The sequence below is a fragment of the Rhipicephalus sanguineus genome, chromosome 4 (assembly GCF_013339695.2).
Source record: "Rhipicephalus sanguineus isolate Rsan-2018 chromosome 4, BIME_Rsan_1.4, whole genome shotgun sequence".
Taxonomy (NCBI): domain Eukaryota; kingdom Metazoa; phylum Arthropoda; class Arachnida; order Ixodida; family Ixodidae; genus Rhipicephalus; species Rhipicephalus sanguineus.
The window spans coordinates 126,985,835-127,001,016 of NC_051179.1; the positions used below are offsets into that span (position 1 = coordinate 126,985,835).

At 47.9% G+C, this 15,182-nt stretch overlaps 2 protein-coding genes and 1 long non-coding RNA gene across 9 annotated transcripts in view; 2 read left to right on the plus strand and 1 right to left on the minus strand.

Moving 5' to 3' along the window:
• LOC119390650 (gastrula zinc finger protein XlCGF57.1-like) overlaps positions 1-1,267 on the plus strand; it is a 504,324-nt gene extending 503,057 nt beyond the window's left edge. For all 4 annotated transcript variants that reach the window (XM_049415137.1, XM_049415138.1, XM_049415136.1 and 1 more), the window contains exon 4: positions 94-1,267. In XM_049415137.1, the coding sequence (XP_049271094.1) occupies positions 94-1,157 (1,064 nt within the window). In that variant the 3' untranslated portion in view covers positions 1,158-1,267. The remainder of the gene's footprint in view (positions 1-93) is intronic.
• The window catches only part of LOC119390659 (gastrula zinc finger protein XlCGF57.1-like), a 447,432-nt gene that overhangs the window by 174,253 nt on the left and 257,997 nt on the right, over positions 1-15,182 (plus strand). The gene's annotated exons all lie outside the window — the stretch shown is intronic.
• Positions 97-15,182, minus strand: part of LOC125758200 (uncharacterized) — a 270,696-nt gene continuing 255,610 nt past the window's right edge. For both annotated transcript variants that reach the window (XR_007415963.1, XR_007415962.1), the window contains exon 3: positions 97-212. This is a non-coding gene — a long non-coding RNA (uncharacterized LOC125758200). The remainder of the gene's footprint in view (positions 213-15,182) is intronic.

Consider the following 15,182-nt stretch of genomic DNA (forward strand, 5'->3'; position numbering starts at 1 on the left):
ACCGTTGTGTATTGCCTGCTGCAGCAGTCTAGTTCCACATAGTGCATGATATATAATTTGCATCGCCTTTGTGTGCTCTCGTTGACTTTGCAGGTGCCTTGCCTTTCGCGTCCCTGGAGCCGTCTTCTTCATTGGCGCCTGTACGAGGTCGACTGCATTCCTGCCAGCAGTGCACCTATGTGACACGAAATAAGGCACATATGACGAGACACCTTGGGACATGCGGCACCTTCCGGTGCCGCATGTGCCCAGCTACATACACTCAGGACTCCAAGCTGGTGGCTCACATGCGCACTCACACTGGAGAGCGTCGCTTTTCCTGTGTCCACTGCAACGCATCCTTTTCGCGGAAAGATTCCCTCAATATCCACATGCGCACGCACACAGGAGAGCGTCCCTTTTCCTGTGTCCACTGCAATGCATCCTTTTCGCGGAAAGACTCTCTCAGTGACCACATGCGGACTCACACAGGAGAGCGTCCCTTTTCCTGTGTCCATTGCAATGCAGCCTTTGCGCGGAAAGACTATTTAAATATTCACATACGCGCTCACACAGCAGAGCGTCCCTTTTCCTGTACCCTCTGCAATGCCTCCTTTTTGCAGAAATACCACCTCGTGAGACACATGCGCACGCACACAGGAGAGCGTCCCTTTTCCTGTGTCCACTGCAATGCGTCCTTTTTGCAGAAAGACCACCTTGTGAGACACATGCGCACGCACACAGGAGAGCGTCCCTTTTCCTGTGTCCACTGCACTGCATCGTTTGTGATGGAAGCCGACCTCGTGGCGCACGTACGCATTCACACAGGAGAACGTCCCTACTCCTGTGTACACTGCAACGCAACTTTTGTGCAGAAAAAGAACCTCGTGAGACACATGCGCACGCACGCTGGAGAGTGTCCCTTTTCCTGTGTCCATTGCAATGCGTCATTTGTGATGAAACGCTACCTCGTTCAGCACATGAGCACTCACACACGGGAGCGTCGCTTTTCCTGTGTCCACTGCAATGCGTCCTTTTCGCGAAAAACCGGCCTCGTGGTGCACATCCGTACTCACACAGGAGAGCGTCCCTTCAACTGTGCCCACTGCAATGCATCATTTTCGCGAAAAAACAGCCTCGTGATGCACACCCGCACTCACACAGGAGAGCGTCCCTAGTCATGCGTCCTCTGCAATATATCGTTTTCACAAAAATACCAGCTGACGAACCACATGTTCCGTCGTCATAAATACAAGAAGCCATAAATGTGTTGGGCCTCTGGGCTAACCTCAAAAAAGAGTAGGAGAGTTTGTTCATTAGAATTGACAGTGAAAGTTTTGTTTAAAGGAACACTAAAGCCAACTAACATTTTATGTCAGAGTGAAAGGTCATTCATTGGTTACATCTGAAAATGTCAGTGTTATGAACTGCAGTGCTCTACTAATCGAGAAATTAAGGTAAGTGTAGCTAGAGCGCCCCGATGGCAGCGTTCCTTGGTTCCTTCGTGGCAACGATGGCATTAAGGCGCCTAAGTGTAGCACACAATACGCGCCACCAGTGGGACATCTTGGAATGAGCCCGATGACGTCAAGATTCCTCAGTACAAATGATCGCTATTACTTAAAATACTTATAGTAAAAAATAACATTCCGGGAATAAAAGACGTAATAAAATACTGCTTGTGCGTTATTGTTTGATTCACGAAAAAAAAACAACAACTTCTTGGCGTTACCATGGAGAACGGCGCGGATGGTCCAGAAGTTCCGTTATCGCCGGGGTGCACTCCACTGACACCTGTCTCGTCTCAGTGATAGTTTCAAGCTTGCGTAGTCGCATCTCAAGGGTAATTTCATTATCGCACATCGCTATGCGGGCTTTGCTGGCTCTCGAGACTGGATCTAACTGCAATTTAAAGGAAATGCCGCGTCCATGTAATGTCTTCGGATGCCCGCACAGTGTATGCCACTTGACCCAGAGCAGCTGCAGCAACGAAATCGACGATTTTTTAATGGGCGCCACGCAGGGATCTCCTACGCTCGAAATGTCTAACTGCCGCACTTCTGCGACGGTGGGATGAACAACAAAAAATTACTTGCGTGCTCGCTGTATTTTCGTGCAGAGGATTACTAAACCGACTGTAACGTAAGCAAGTTTTCCCTTAAAGTACTGTTTTCCCGCAGCGCTGTTCCGTCGGTCATGTAAGGATACTCTGCGCCCATGTAAGAGAAATGAAAGAATAAAGAAATCCTTTAAAGTTTTCAAAAAAGTAAAACTGTTAATAGCAATAACATTTATCATTCTCGTGGATGTTTTCGTGAACGGGAACGACTCATCTGGCCTGAAAGCCAAATGAGTCGTCAGGCGCCTTCTGGATGATCCCTCGGAGAGAATGGATATTGGTCCTACGTGGATCACACTAGTAAGGCTGCGCTCACAGATGGATTTATCGTGTCGCATTTCACCGCACCAGCGGCGTAAACAGAGGCTCACCGAACGGCGCCAGCACATATATCCGCACGCAGATACCGTACTCCAGAACTCGGGATCGCATGCAGTTTCCCGACACTGCACAGCAGTATCCAAATATCATGTGCTTCGTTTTAATTATTCCATCCGCGGGGCTCGCACTAGTGACAAGCTGAGCCGTTTCTTTGACTACGTTTCCAAGTGCAGGGGATCGTGCATCATGCGTCTGGGATGGCGATGTCAGATTGTGGCCGCCGCTATCGAGAAGATAACGATCGCCTCCATCGAGTCACCCACCCGGGTAGGGGTGTGCGAATATTCGAAAATTTCGAATAACGAATCGAATAGCATTCTATTCGATTCGGTACTCGAATCGAATAGTACATACTCGAAATACCGAATATTTTTCGAATAGTTTTCGAATAATTAGCGCCGATGGGAGAACCCCAAAACAATGAAACTTTGGAATAGTTAAAGGCCATTTTTCTTCTTTTAATCACTAAATTACCAGTATGCATGCAGCCCAAGCTTTAACGAAACTATCGACGCTATATTGATTACCGGATGAAGGCGTTTTTTTTTTTTTTTATGAAAGCTCCATACTCACTCAGTTTTTACTATGCTGCCTCTGCATCGCATTAATCAGTTCCTGTCTTCATCTTGTAAGAACTGAAGGTGCACCTGCATTCAGCTTCATGAATAGCAATAGATGCAAGGGTTGTGTTTGCGTAAGTTGTTCTTGCAGATACAGCTTTCAACACCGATGTCTACATGCCTTCAGTGCCGGGGACCATGTTGCGATGGCAGGTTTATGTGTTTCATTACCGCCTTAGCTGTATGCGTAGTCTTCGGTTCAAAATTGTTTAGATTTTATGTCTCAGTTTTATTTAAAAGCAGGCGACAAAGCATCTGCAGTCACTGCTTTATTTCAACCTACAGTAAGAAAATATTTCGAAGGTTGTGGTCGCTGCTGTATACGAGCTTACCTCAGATTTCATAACTGTGGTATTTTGAGTCTGTTAAAAGTAAGCGCAACGCTCTTTGGTGGAAGTTCGTGAATATTTCTTTCAAAAAAAGAAAAAAAAAACGCTGCGGAGTTCTAGGACCGTTTTGAGAATGGTTGTCTTACTATTCGAAAAGTATTCGAAAAGTATTCGATTAGTATTCGTATTCGATTCGGTGTCATCACTATTCGATTCGTATTCGATTCGGTTCCAAAATTCACTATTCGCACACCCCTACACCCGGGTGCTTGTGGCAGTACAGCGCCTAAGCTTCAGTGAAAGGAACTTCTTGGTGCAGTGAAATGGTGGTTCTTTGGGAAACATGGCAGGCTCGCCTCGCTCTTTCTCAGGAATGGAACGCAGGTGGTCCGATATGTTCTCTCTTTTTGAGGCGCCGTGTTGAGAGTTACCTCATGGAAAGAATGTGGTGGACAATATTTTCCCTAGCGAGCGAGCGCCTCCAACCGGCTGTCCCTATAGGGACACCGAAATACCTTTAAACCTGGCTTCGGCACGCTGGAAGCGGAATTCCCTACCAACGTGTAGTCAAGTGAACAATTCTTTAATTTTTATCTACAAACCTCGCCGTTCGTCTTCCTCAATGCTTTCTTGAGTGCTCCTGCCCCGACGGTGAGTCCTGACTGAGGCTATTCAGCAGAGCTTGGCACTCGTGCTACTCGGTACGTCCAACGGTGCAGCGAGAGTAAAATGACCTTGTAAGCATAGGCGTGCGCAGGGTTCCCCATCAGGGGGGGGGGGAAGGTTCAACGCAGCGCCCCCGCCCTTGTAAGTCAATGTAGGAGGCAGATTTTGCGCCCCCCTCCCTCTTAGGTGAATAGGGGGGGGGGGGTCAATGTATGGGGCAGATGTTGCGCCCCGCACCTCTCTTAAATTATTAGGGAGGGCGGCCGCCCACGCTGCCCCCCCCCCCCTGTGCTCACGCCTATAGGGGTATTCAGACGGGGGAGGAATGCTCGGGGGAGACGGGGGTATGGCGTATCACGTGACCGCGACGTCACGGATTAGCGAGTGGGCGTGACCCCCCCGCGCCTCCTCGGAGGAGACGGGGACGTGTTCCCCGAAAGGACAAACGATCCCCCTGCGGTGGGGGATGTGGCGGAATTTCGGGCTCTTGTTTGGCCACATTGTTGCACTTGCTCCTGCAGAGAGCGGCAGTGGGTGTCCAGTCTGCAGCTGGATGGTCGTCTGCAGCTCGTCGTCAGCAGCTCGTCAAACGGGTGGTGCAAGCCACCAGAGTAGTCTAGTAACACTGGTCTCCCCCTCCGTTCGCCTCGTCCGTGTGAGTGGGGGGCACTTGTGGAGACTTCTCCTCGCGAGCTGACGTCACTAGGCTCCGCCTTTACCCCCCGAGCATTTCTCCCCCGTCTGAATACCCCTTATGCAAGGAAGTACGTTCTTCCAAGTGAGCGTGGCTTTGTTTAGTGTGACGACAAAAGCGCGGTGTCGCGCATTTTATGTTACCAATCTTGAGTCTATGCTGACTTTCAACCAGTTTGGGTTTCTCGTGGTATGTCACAGAGCACCAAGCACCGGTCATTACCTGTACACCCTTGTTACACGCCATGGCTTCCGAGGTTGCGCGCCGGCAGGTTTCTTTCCGGCCGTCCCAATCGCACGGAGAGAGCATAATTTCAGAGGTGGGAGTGGCCGTCGCTTCCTCCGCACCACGGTACTGGCCACCGAGGCATCGGGGGAGCCGCCGGCCTTTTGGTGCGGCTTGGATGAGGCGAGGAAAAAATGATTTTGCTCTACTGTATAATCTTCCACTGACTTGGATATGATAGTTGAATGTGTACAGCCGTAGTAATCGTGTTAGAGGCAGCACAAAGATATAGATGTGCATGTAACACGGTGTGCGCCCACCGGTGACATCGAAATGTCCCCTCAGTTGTGGAGAACGCCAGCGCCGCATCTATGAAAGGTAACCACGCAAACGTCTACTTTAAGCAGCATGATTGCGTTACAAGGACATAAGGCGAGCACACCCTGAAGAAGAACGCTAACTAAATCGACCCAACTCGATACTTGGCATCAGTCATAACCTTTTCTCTCGATGTCGCTTACGCCGCCAGGCATGGCACGATCAGACAGACCTTGCGCCGAAGGCGAATGCCGTGCTCACATAGCTTCCCATCCTCTCTTGCATAATGCTTCGCGCTCGCCTGGCGGCTTCCTACATTTCCCTTCCAAAGTACCTCCCTTCGTGTAGCAGAAGCGAGGGGCAGTGTCAACTGCGCGATGCTTTGGATACAAAAATAATAATCAATGGGTTTTACGTGCCAAAACCACGGTATGATTATTAGGCACGCCGGTAGTAGAGCGCTACGAAAATTTCGAACGTGCACTTACATCGCACAGTACAAGGGCCTCTAGCACTTCGCTTCCATCGAAATATGACCGTCGCGGCCGGGATCGAACCCACGATCTTCGGGTCCGCAGCCGACCACATTAACCGCTACCCCACTGCGGCGGACACGCTTTAGATGAAGTTGAGACTGCAGGAAACGTGGAAGGTGACATCGGTATTGCCATTGTGCCACTAAAACATGACGAAAACACGGACGATGAAAAAGGCGGCGATGACAATTCTGACACTTTCACCATGAGTGACGCGCGGGTAAATGTAGGCCAGGTAACCAAGGCCTGCAACTGTATTCCGGCCAAATTACGTACAGTTTTAACGCGATGGCGTTAGAGAGCTCGTGTCGCAGAAATTCCGCCGTCGGCGTCGGCACCGTTGGTTGTGAGCGAAAAATCGTCCGTGAGCGAAAAATCGAGAAAGAAGCAAATAAAGTAAACAATACAATGTTCGGTCCCATTGAGGATCGAACCCGGGCCGTTCGCGTGGCAAGCAGGTGTCCTACGACAAAGCCACGATGTTACTTGCAGCTGCTGCAGGAAAAAACACTACATAAGTGCGATGTAGTGAAAGGATTTGAATGGCGCGGGCTCTCTCCTTAACGCATTTTGTTGGACAGGTGTCACGACGAAAACGAGCCCATTCGGCGATTTGTAGGCGCATTTGGGAGGCCATCAAACATGATCAAACTACGTCGAAAAAGGCCGGGATAGTGCAGCCATCGCCGCAAAAAACCACACACGAACTTTCAAACAGCTCTAAAAATGGACAACTATGTCCATCGAGCGGAAAACATATCAAGCCACCACCGGCTTTCCAGAGGAGGCGTTGATCAAGCAAACAGCAAACGCTAGATAATGTGCTGCCGTCTGTGAGGCATTGTGAGACTCTTCATGGCCTCCGAGATGGCAAGCGCGCGGCGTCTGTCTTGGAGGCCATGCGACTCTTGCTTTAGATAAAAAACCTGTATGTACCAATCGCGCGCGTGCCTGTGTGTGTAACAATACACATTAATAAGTATGCACTTAGTGGTTGAAGTGCGCACTAGGGGCCGGATTTCGCTATTGCGTTCAACTCTTAAAGGCGAAGCTTAAGGGTCCCCCAATTTTTGCTTCGATGGCTTGAACATGACACTCTATGTTCTTTCTTGGGCGTTTTCTTCATAGAGTTTCCTAAAATGACCTAGAGGGAACTCTGGCGCTGCGATCGTTTAGCCACCATGGGAATTATGGGTAGTACACGGATTTGCCTAGTCTTCGTGCTTGTGGGCTTCGAACACACTTGTGGCTTTGTTTATTGCTATGTTTTGGTTTTCTTTCGGATAAAAGAATGGATCGTTGTGAACTTCGTGACCAGATTTGAATCGGTGAGCCTAAAGAAGATAAAGTGGTGAAGTAAAACTGCTGATTTTCGCTGAAATTCGTTTTGCGACAAAGTGGATGCAGGCGACGCGGAGCCAAAAGAAGGAAGTTTAGACAAATCCGTGTACTACCCATGATTCCCATGCTGGCTGAAGCGCGATGCATTGCAGCTCCCATAGACACTAGCGCCAGAGTTCCCTCTAGTAAGTATTGTAGGAAACTCTATGGTTTTCTTTTATGCTGCGCGTTGCTAAGCTTTTCTGCTGGGGCGCAACTAAGTGCAGACGAACAGATAACGCATATCATCAGAACGGTGGACTCGTGAGACGTAGTACGACCAAGGTCGCGCTATAAAGCTTCCTATGCTGCGTATACGCGCACTGGTGGGCTTGGGCCTACCCAAAAACCCGTGCCCGGCCCGGCCCGTGGGCCGGGCCGGGATGGGTAAAGTGCTTTTCATGGCGGGCCCGGGCCAGGCTCGGGCCTGAAGCTCCGGGCTTAGGGTCGGGCCAGGGTTTGAGGTGACGGGCTCGAGCCGTGCCGGGCTTGGACATTGTTCAGTTCTTCAAGGGACACTAAAGTGAAAGACTGAATCGATTTAGAATGATAAAGTGTACTCTGAGAACTCTGAATAAAGTGTACTCTGAGAACCACCATAAGTTTATGAATAGAGGAGGAAATCGAGGTCAAAGTTTCATTTTTAAATTCCGCACTGAAATCTCTGCGCGTGAGGCCACGGATTTGAAATTGTATTTGTCGTATTTTCGGGACATTGGCTCAGGAATATTTCCTGAAACTTTGTATGTTAAGTCTATGGCCTCTTCAGACGTCAATATACTTCATGTTTACCGATTAGGAACTACGTAGGCCCCAGTAGACGCCGTCAGAATCTATGAAGTCACGACGTCTGCTGCGCGAATTGCAAGGTGGACCGGCATTTTCTTTTTGCGTGTTTTCACGTTTACCAAGAGTCTTGCCGCGGCGAGCGTGGGGATTTTGGAATTGTAAAAGAGCAATTTACTGATAATAAAAGAATCATTTTTCTCTTTCGTGTCCTTTTAAGTTTGTTCTACATACGTTGTGCATACACATATGTTTCACATATTATCTTGAAAAAAAAAACGCATTTTTTATGGCGGGAAAGCTGTTTACGAATACTGAACTTTTTTGCTGCTAGCATATGGCGCTACTTGATTTATTTAACACGAGCGAGTTAAAAGCAAATACTCCAGGCGCTTCTATAGTTAACATCTTGCTGTTCTGTGCTTTATATTCATATGTTATTATTAAAGACGATAGTCTTTCTTGGGGAACTTAAACGCAGAAATTTTGGTCTGTCTTTCTGTCTGTCTGTCTTTCTGTTTGTCGGCACGTCCCTCGATTCAGCCACTCGGCCAAAGTTGAACCACTTGCCCAAGGGCCAGCCGTCTTGGACTGGTACGGCTGTTCATACTTGTGAACGTTGTCGATCAAAAATTAAATATCATGCATATCTGAGGTGCAACATCACTAGGTAAGTATTATGTGGCGTGTTCCTTTAATAGAAAATGCATACATACGTAATTTTAAGGACCCTAGTTTCTTAAGCTGCGCTGAAAATGCATAAGAATGGAAGCTTGAGCGAGTTGGTATGCGTTCATCTTTGTTGAAACAGCGCTCACTAGACGACGACGAAGTAAAAGAAGGCACAGGACAGGCGCTGCCTGTCCTGTGCCTTCTTTTACTTCGTCGTCGTCTAGGGAGCGCTGTTTCAACAAACCTGAAAATGCGACTGCGCTGAAATTTGCCTTCCTCCGTGCCCTTCGCACGAGCTCATTGTTGTGTTTCGGTTTCGGTTCTGTATTGCACTGTATGAATGCCATGGGTTGGTGTTGAAAACTTTAGTTTTGAGAAGGCCAAGAAGGTGAAAAAAAAATATTTAAAAAATGAAAAAGCAGCGTTGTGGGCGGCCTTCAGGCTGCCGGTTGTGGGCGCCGCTCTGGCGTTCCTGTTTTACCCAGGCGACGTGTAAATAAAAGAGTGTGTGGAGAGTACTCGTTGAGGGCGGACGTTTCTCTGCTTCAGCGCTTCGCGCCAAACCGCGTTTTCGGGCTGGCTGGCATCCCCGCCGGTCGCGTTGGTCACCGCCGGTCTTCGCCTGCTGCTGCGCCGGGACTACCAGCACGCAACACAGCACTCATGTTTCCCGACGTATTGCCAGATGGCGTCCATATCTCACACAGCGCCTCTTCTATCGTCTTTACACGACATTTGCAGCGAAGCACGCAGATACGCGGCCAATTTTTTTATATCCGAAATGTTATTCTGTAATCGCAGTAATAAATGTGATATAATAAATGTATACCTATAACTTGTCATCGTATAAGAGCAATCACAGATATCCAAAGCGGGAAAACTTTCCTGAAAGTTGCAGCCCTCCACTAAAACGAAACGACTGCACGGAGACTCATTACATAGAATCTTTATAAATACACATTCTTTTTCCATGGCTACTTCACGGCTCCAAGTGATCATGTGACGCGAGATGGACATGCACAGCCTGCTTTGTGTGCCCACATCGTTGACGTCTGAGCTTTCGTCTTGTTCCGCTATATCAGGGGTCTGAAACTCTCCTCAGCTAACGGGCCGTATTCACGAAAATTTACTCCAGCAAGGGCCAGGACAGTGACGAAGGCAGGAGCGGGGAGAGGGGGGAAGAGGTTGTACCAAATGTCAGCTAACGTTGCCATTTCAAAGACATTTTCTATATCTCATATATGGGTCATTTCTGAATGGTTTTTGGCGGCAGGATTCCAACAACATACCGATACCTATATACGAAATGACTAAAATATGGACGATTCTGAAATATAGAGTTTTGTTCCACGGTTATGTACTCATGTACGTACCTAAAATAAAATAATATAGGACGAAGACAGTCATGTGCGGGCCGCATGTTTGAGACCCCTGCGCTATATAGTGCGGAAATCTCTTACTGTTTATACATGTTTTGTAAGTAGGTGGCAATAAACATTAACTTCAACTTCAAAGCTACATGATACTGCAGCAACAGCGTTGGAATATGCAGGAATAGCATAGGTCAATTAAACAACGCGTGGGGCAAAGTATATTCGCTTGACTAAGTACATGGCTTGAAAAAGACACGAATTCCGTGTCGGGTGATGTCCCGTTATCTCGTACCGCATGCATCCAATGAGTAAAGCCCTAACCACACGTATGCGTTGGCGTGCCCTCTCTCCCTCCATAGGGAGAGGGCACGGCGCTGAGTCTACACGCCACGCGCTGACGCGTTGTAACGCGTACGTGAGGTTAGGGCTTAAGCGTCGGCAAGCTTATTCGCGCCTTTATTACCACACTGGAATGAACCCCGAAAATAGATCGAAATCGCTTCGTCAACCTCCTGCCGGTCCTACCCGCGTAGTTCAATGACAACCTTCTACCAGTACAACATCGTTAGGAAGGCATATATAGGAGAAAAAAAATCACAGCATATCCACGGAGTGAATGATGATGAGTGGGCGAAGCTGCGGATGTTCATCGGTAAACCGTGAATCTTCCGTGAATTCTGCCCAGTACATCATCACCGACGTGAGATCGGGCGCGTTTATACTAAAGGTTCGATGAGTTATGACGACTTGCAGCTCACTTTAATTTTACATGTACGCTGTGAATTTTCATTGTTTAGAAAACCATTGCTTTAGAAAACACCTTGCGTCTTTCGTTAAGCAGCTGGCGTCTTTTTCGTTTTGCTTTAGAAACATCTGGCGTTCTTTCGTTTTGTTTTTACAAAACATCTGGCGTCTTTCGTTGGTTTATTTCATCAATCAACGGCGTTTTGAACAAAATTTTTATTGTTTAATCACGCACAGGAGAAATCTCACCAGGCACTACCTTGGACGTAAACAATGGCTGCTAATGGGAATGAGAGACAGAAGAAGTCGGCTTTTAGCTAACACTTACACTTCTACAGAGACAGAAGAATTCGGCTTTTAGTTAACGCGCACGCTGCGAATTTTTTATTGTTCAACAACGCACAGGAGAAATCTCCCACCGGCACCACCTTGGAGGTCAAAGGGTAAGACTTGTTACTCACTACTACGAGCACGACGAGGGACGAACGGGTGCCGCCTTAAGGAGCTTCGCCCCTAAAAGAGCACAGTGCAAACCATGCATAACATACACTGCTGGAAGCTGCAAGGAGAAGCCCTCAAAAAGGAGTTTTATAGATGATATTGAAGAGTGGCCTGTCGTTCGGGAACTAGAGAAATGAAGGTATGACCTGGACAACTACGGTATATTCATTCTACAGAGGTCCACAAAGACATCCTGCATTTGCTCCAGTGGCGGAAGTTAAAAACAATGACTGCCGATGCCTTCACAATTCGCAAGGCAGGTGTGCGCCCCTGCGGCTAGCGCAAGCAGTGCGATAAACTTCAGCGCGGCAGGATATGTGATGCAACAGCGCATGGCGTGCTTAAAGCCGGTATCTCTGGATAATTTGATTTTTTGCACAATAATATGTGAAGAAATAAAACTGTAAAATATGCAGCAAAGAACTTATAAATTGTATGTACCAGCAGTGTGTGATATATGAAAAGAATGCTATGACAAATATTTTATTGCGATAGCAATTATATGGACAGTCTCGGCTGGAAAATGTCCGTCCCCGTCGCCGTCATTCACCGAATATGTATAAGTATGTATATATATAGAAAGGCCAAAAAGAAAAATAATTAAGAAATAGACCTCTACCGGCCTACGTCACTCACGCCCCGTGACGTCAGGTCACGTGACCTCTCGGCGCACGTGCAACGGCCGTGGTTGGCAAAACACTCCCGCTGCCGGCTCAGCGTGGTACAGTCGCACGGTGTTTGGTGCACGTTTTTTTTTTTTTTCTTTTGAACATTTTCCTTCATCTTTCGGTTCCAAGATTATTTGTGGTATGTGTCGTGGACTGCGTGACGAAAAATTTGCCATGCTGCTGGCTGTTTAACTTGGAGAAGTGAACCCACGTGGTGGTCTGTGCGAGGAACAGCGGCATCATCTTCGAAAATGTGCCGCGTTTATACTGTGGCGCGTAGTGTGCGTTGAAATGCAGCGACGATATCGGTTCACCTTTGCGGACGTTTAAACTGACAATATTGTGTGTGGTGTGTGCTGTGTGAATAGCGATGCATCTTGTTTGCGAAAACATTGGCGCGCGTTGTGTCTAACAGGGCCATTTGCAGTGACCGGTTGTCGACAGAACATGACATTTTATTTGACGCGATGGTCTGCGAGTGCGTACATCTCAGTGTGTGCTGCGTGCACAAAAAACAACAAAAAAAACGTGCATGGTGTCCGGGCTGAAAGGTGAGACTACGCATGAGCTACCAGCGTGTTTTAGCATTGCCGAACATGCATGTACGGTTTACCACGGCGAATACCCAGAACCACACGCGTAGCGCTTTAGCATTTCTTTACGTCTCGATATTTATGAAGTGACATTCCCAGTTTGTGTACCAAGTCTAAAGGAGAGGAGTAAGTATGGAAACACGTTGTAGGCATCAGATACAGCGAAGTAACCGCGCAAGAGATTATCTACAATTGAATTATTGTGTTTAACATCTCAAAACTGCTCAGTGGATTATGAGGAACGCTGTAGGGGAAAACTTCGCTTTAATTCTCACGGAGATTTCTTAACCTCAACCGAACGCACGTCAATGAGTGTTTCTCTCGTTTTTTTTTTTTGTTTTTTTTATTCATCTCGGATCAGAATTTTGCGCCGTGAGTGAGAATCTAATCCGTGACCTCGCGCACAGTAGCCGCCAATGCTGTATGTACATCGTTTAAAACTGCAGTGCAGATTTCGCGACGGAAATTGAGTACGTTCACATACATGCCACGCTAATATTTCTCCAAACACAAGTCGTCGTGAAAATATACAACGTTCGCTTTCGAAGAGCATAAGATTTTTTTATGGCTGTCATACACGACGAGAAAATCATATGTTGACCTAACAGAATCGTTCGTCATAGGCAGTGACTCTTCCTTTTAACAGCTGTGAGTTCAGAAAATAGCAATGTGCAAAAACCTCTATCGAAGTAACGCAGACACACGCAGCGCTGCTATGCAGAGATCCCGCCGGCGGAACTTTCTTGCCAACCAGCGCTTGCTCCGAAGGCGGGACTTGGGGGCGGGACGCTGCCAGTGACGTCACACTGTTTGCAAACAGGGAGAGGTCTATTCTTTCCGACGCGCGGAATCGAACGGGCGACCTCTCGGCTTGCAGCCCGCCGCGTTAGACGTTAGGCCACGACAGCACCGTCTCTCAGCCTGCTAACGGCGAGCTATTTATATACACCATGTAATTCAGCATGCTTTCTTAGTGGCCACATAGATGGCGCGACGTGCGCGCGTGTTGCGCGCTTTAAAGATCGTTGCCCCGCCCCTGCGAACACGGCGAGAGGAGTGGGCCTAGGTGGTGTTGAGTGGGCACGGCGAGACGACAGCGACCATGTTGCTGACCACGAAGTTCTTCTTCGCTATACAGGTTTCGCTGCTGACAGTGACAGGAATACCGAGCACGGATGACACGTGCGCGCCGCCGGCTGACACCATCTACCTTTCCGTGGCAGATCTGCATGTGCGGACGCCGATACTGACCTTCTGTGTGGACGCTCCGACGCATCGACAGTTGCGCATGTCCGTGACATCAGCGACCGAGGCTATAAAGCATCCACTGCAGCATTTCTTCGACAGTGGGCACGGCGAGACGACAGCGACCATGTTGCTGACCACGAAGTTCTTCTTCGCTATACAGGTTAGCTACTCTGCTTGCAACATAAAAACTAGTGATGAAGTCATGTTAGTAGTTGTGCCGTGCCCAAGCACCTGTTTAAGTATTGCATATGAGTGCTATTGTGCATGCAAAATGTTACTCTGTGGTGACGTTGAGACAAACCCAGGACCCACGAACGCTGATTTATTACACAGTATTCTTCAGGGCCAAGCAGATATGAAGGCTGAAATACTGCTGTTAAAATCGATGAACGAACAAATGATGGGCGACATGGACTTGCGATTTCGAGCAATCGAAGCCAAACTACAGGAATTTAAAGATAAATCACCGGAAGTTGCAGCTCTTGAATCCACTGCAGCTTCCTTTAAAACTGTGCTGTCATGGCAGAGCTCCAAATTAACTGATCTCGAAGACCGAAGCCGTCGGGCAAACCTTGTCATTCATGGTGTTCTCGAAAACACAAATGAAAATGACACGTCTCTTCGAACTGCTGTTGTAACCGATATATTCGAGAAAACATTGGGAGTGAAGTGCAAGTCCATAGCCCGCATTCACCGTCTTGGCCGCCAAGGTAGTCGTAGGCCTGTCATAGCCTACTTTCAAGATTATCAGGAGAAACAAGAAGTCTTAAAGAATTCAAATAAATTGAAGGGCTCCAATATTTATGTGCAAAATGATTATAGCCAGTGCACGCTGCGCAAGCGCCGCCTGCTTTGGGAAAGTGCAAAAGCTGAACGCGACAGCAGGAAACGGGTTACTCTCATTCACGACAAAATCAAAATTGACGGCAAACTTTTTGGCTGGGATGAAGCAAAAAATGCGCGTGTAGCACTTCATCCGCAAGCTACAGGTTCTGATTGACCCTCTCGACAGTCTGTGACAAAAAATTTGAGATTGCTTAACGTAAACGCGCAAAGCCTGTCTAATAAAGTTGACAAGCTCGAGTACCTTCTACTCACCTACGATCCTCACATTACAATAATCACAGAAACCTGGCTGCACGAAGGTATAAATGATTCAGTACTAATTCCTCCGAGATATCAAATCTTCAGACGTGACCGGCCAACAAGAGGTGGTGGTGTAGCAATAGTTCTCAAAGATGGTATTAGTGCTCGGCCCCTTCAACAGATTCCTGAGCACGAAAGTTTATTCCTTAAAGTAAGCTGCTGGGGCCATTACTTCACCGTGTGTGCCATCTACAGACCACCCTC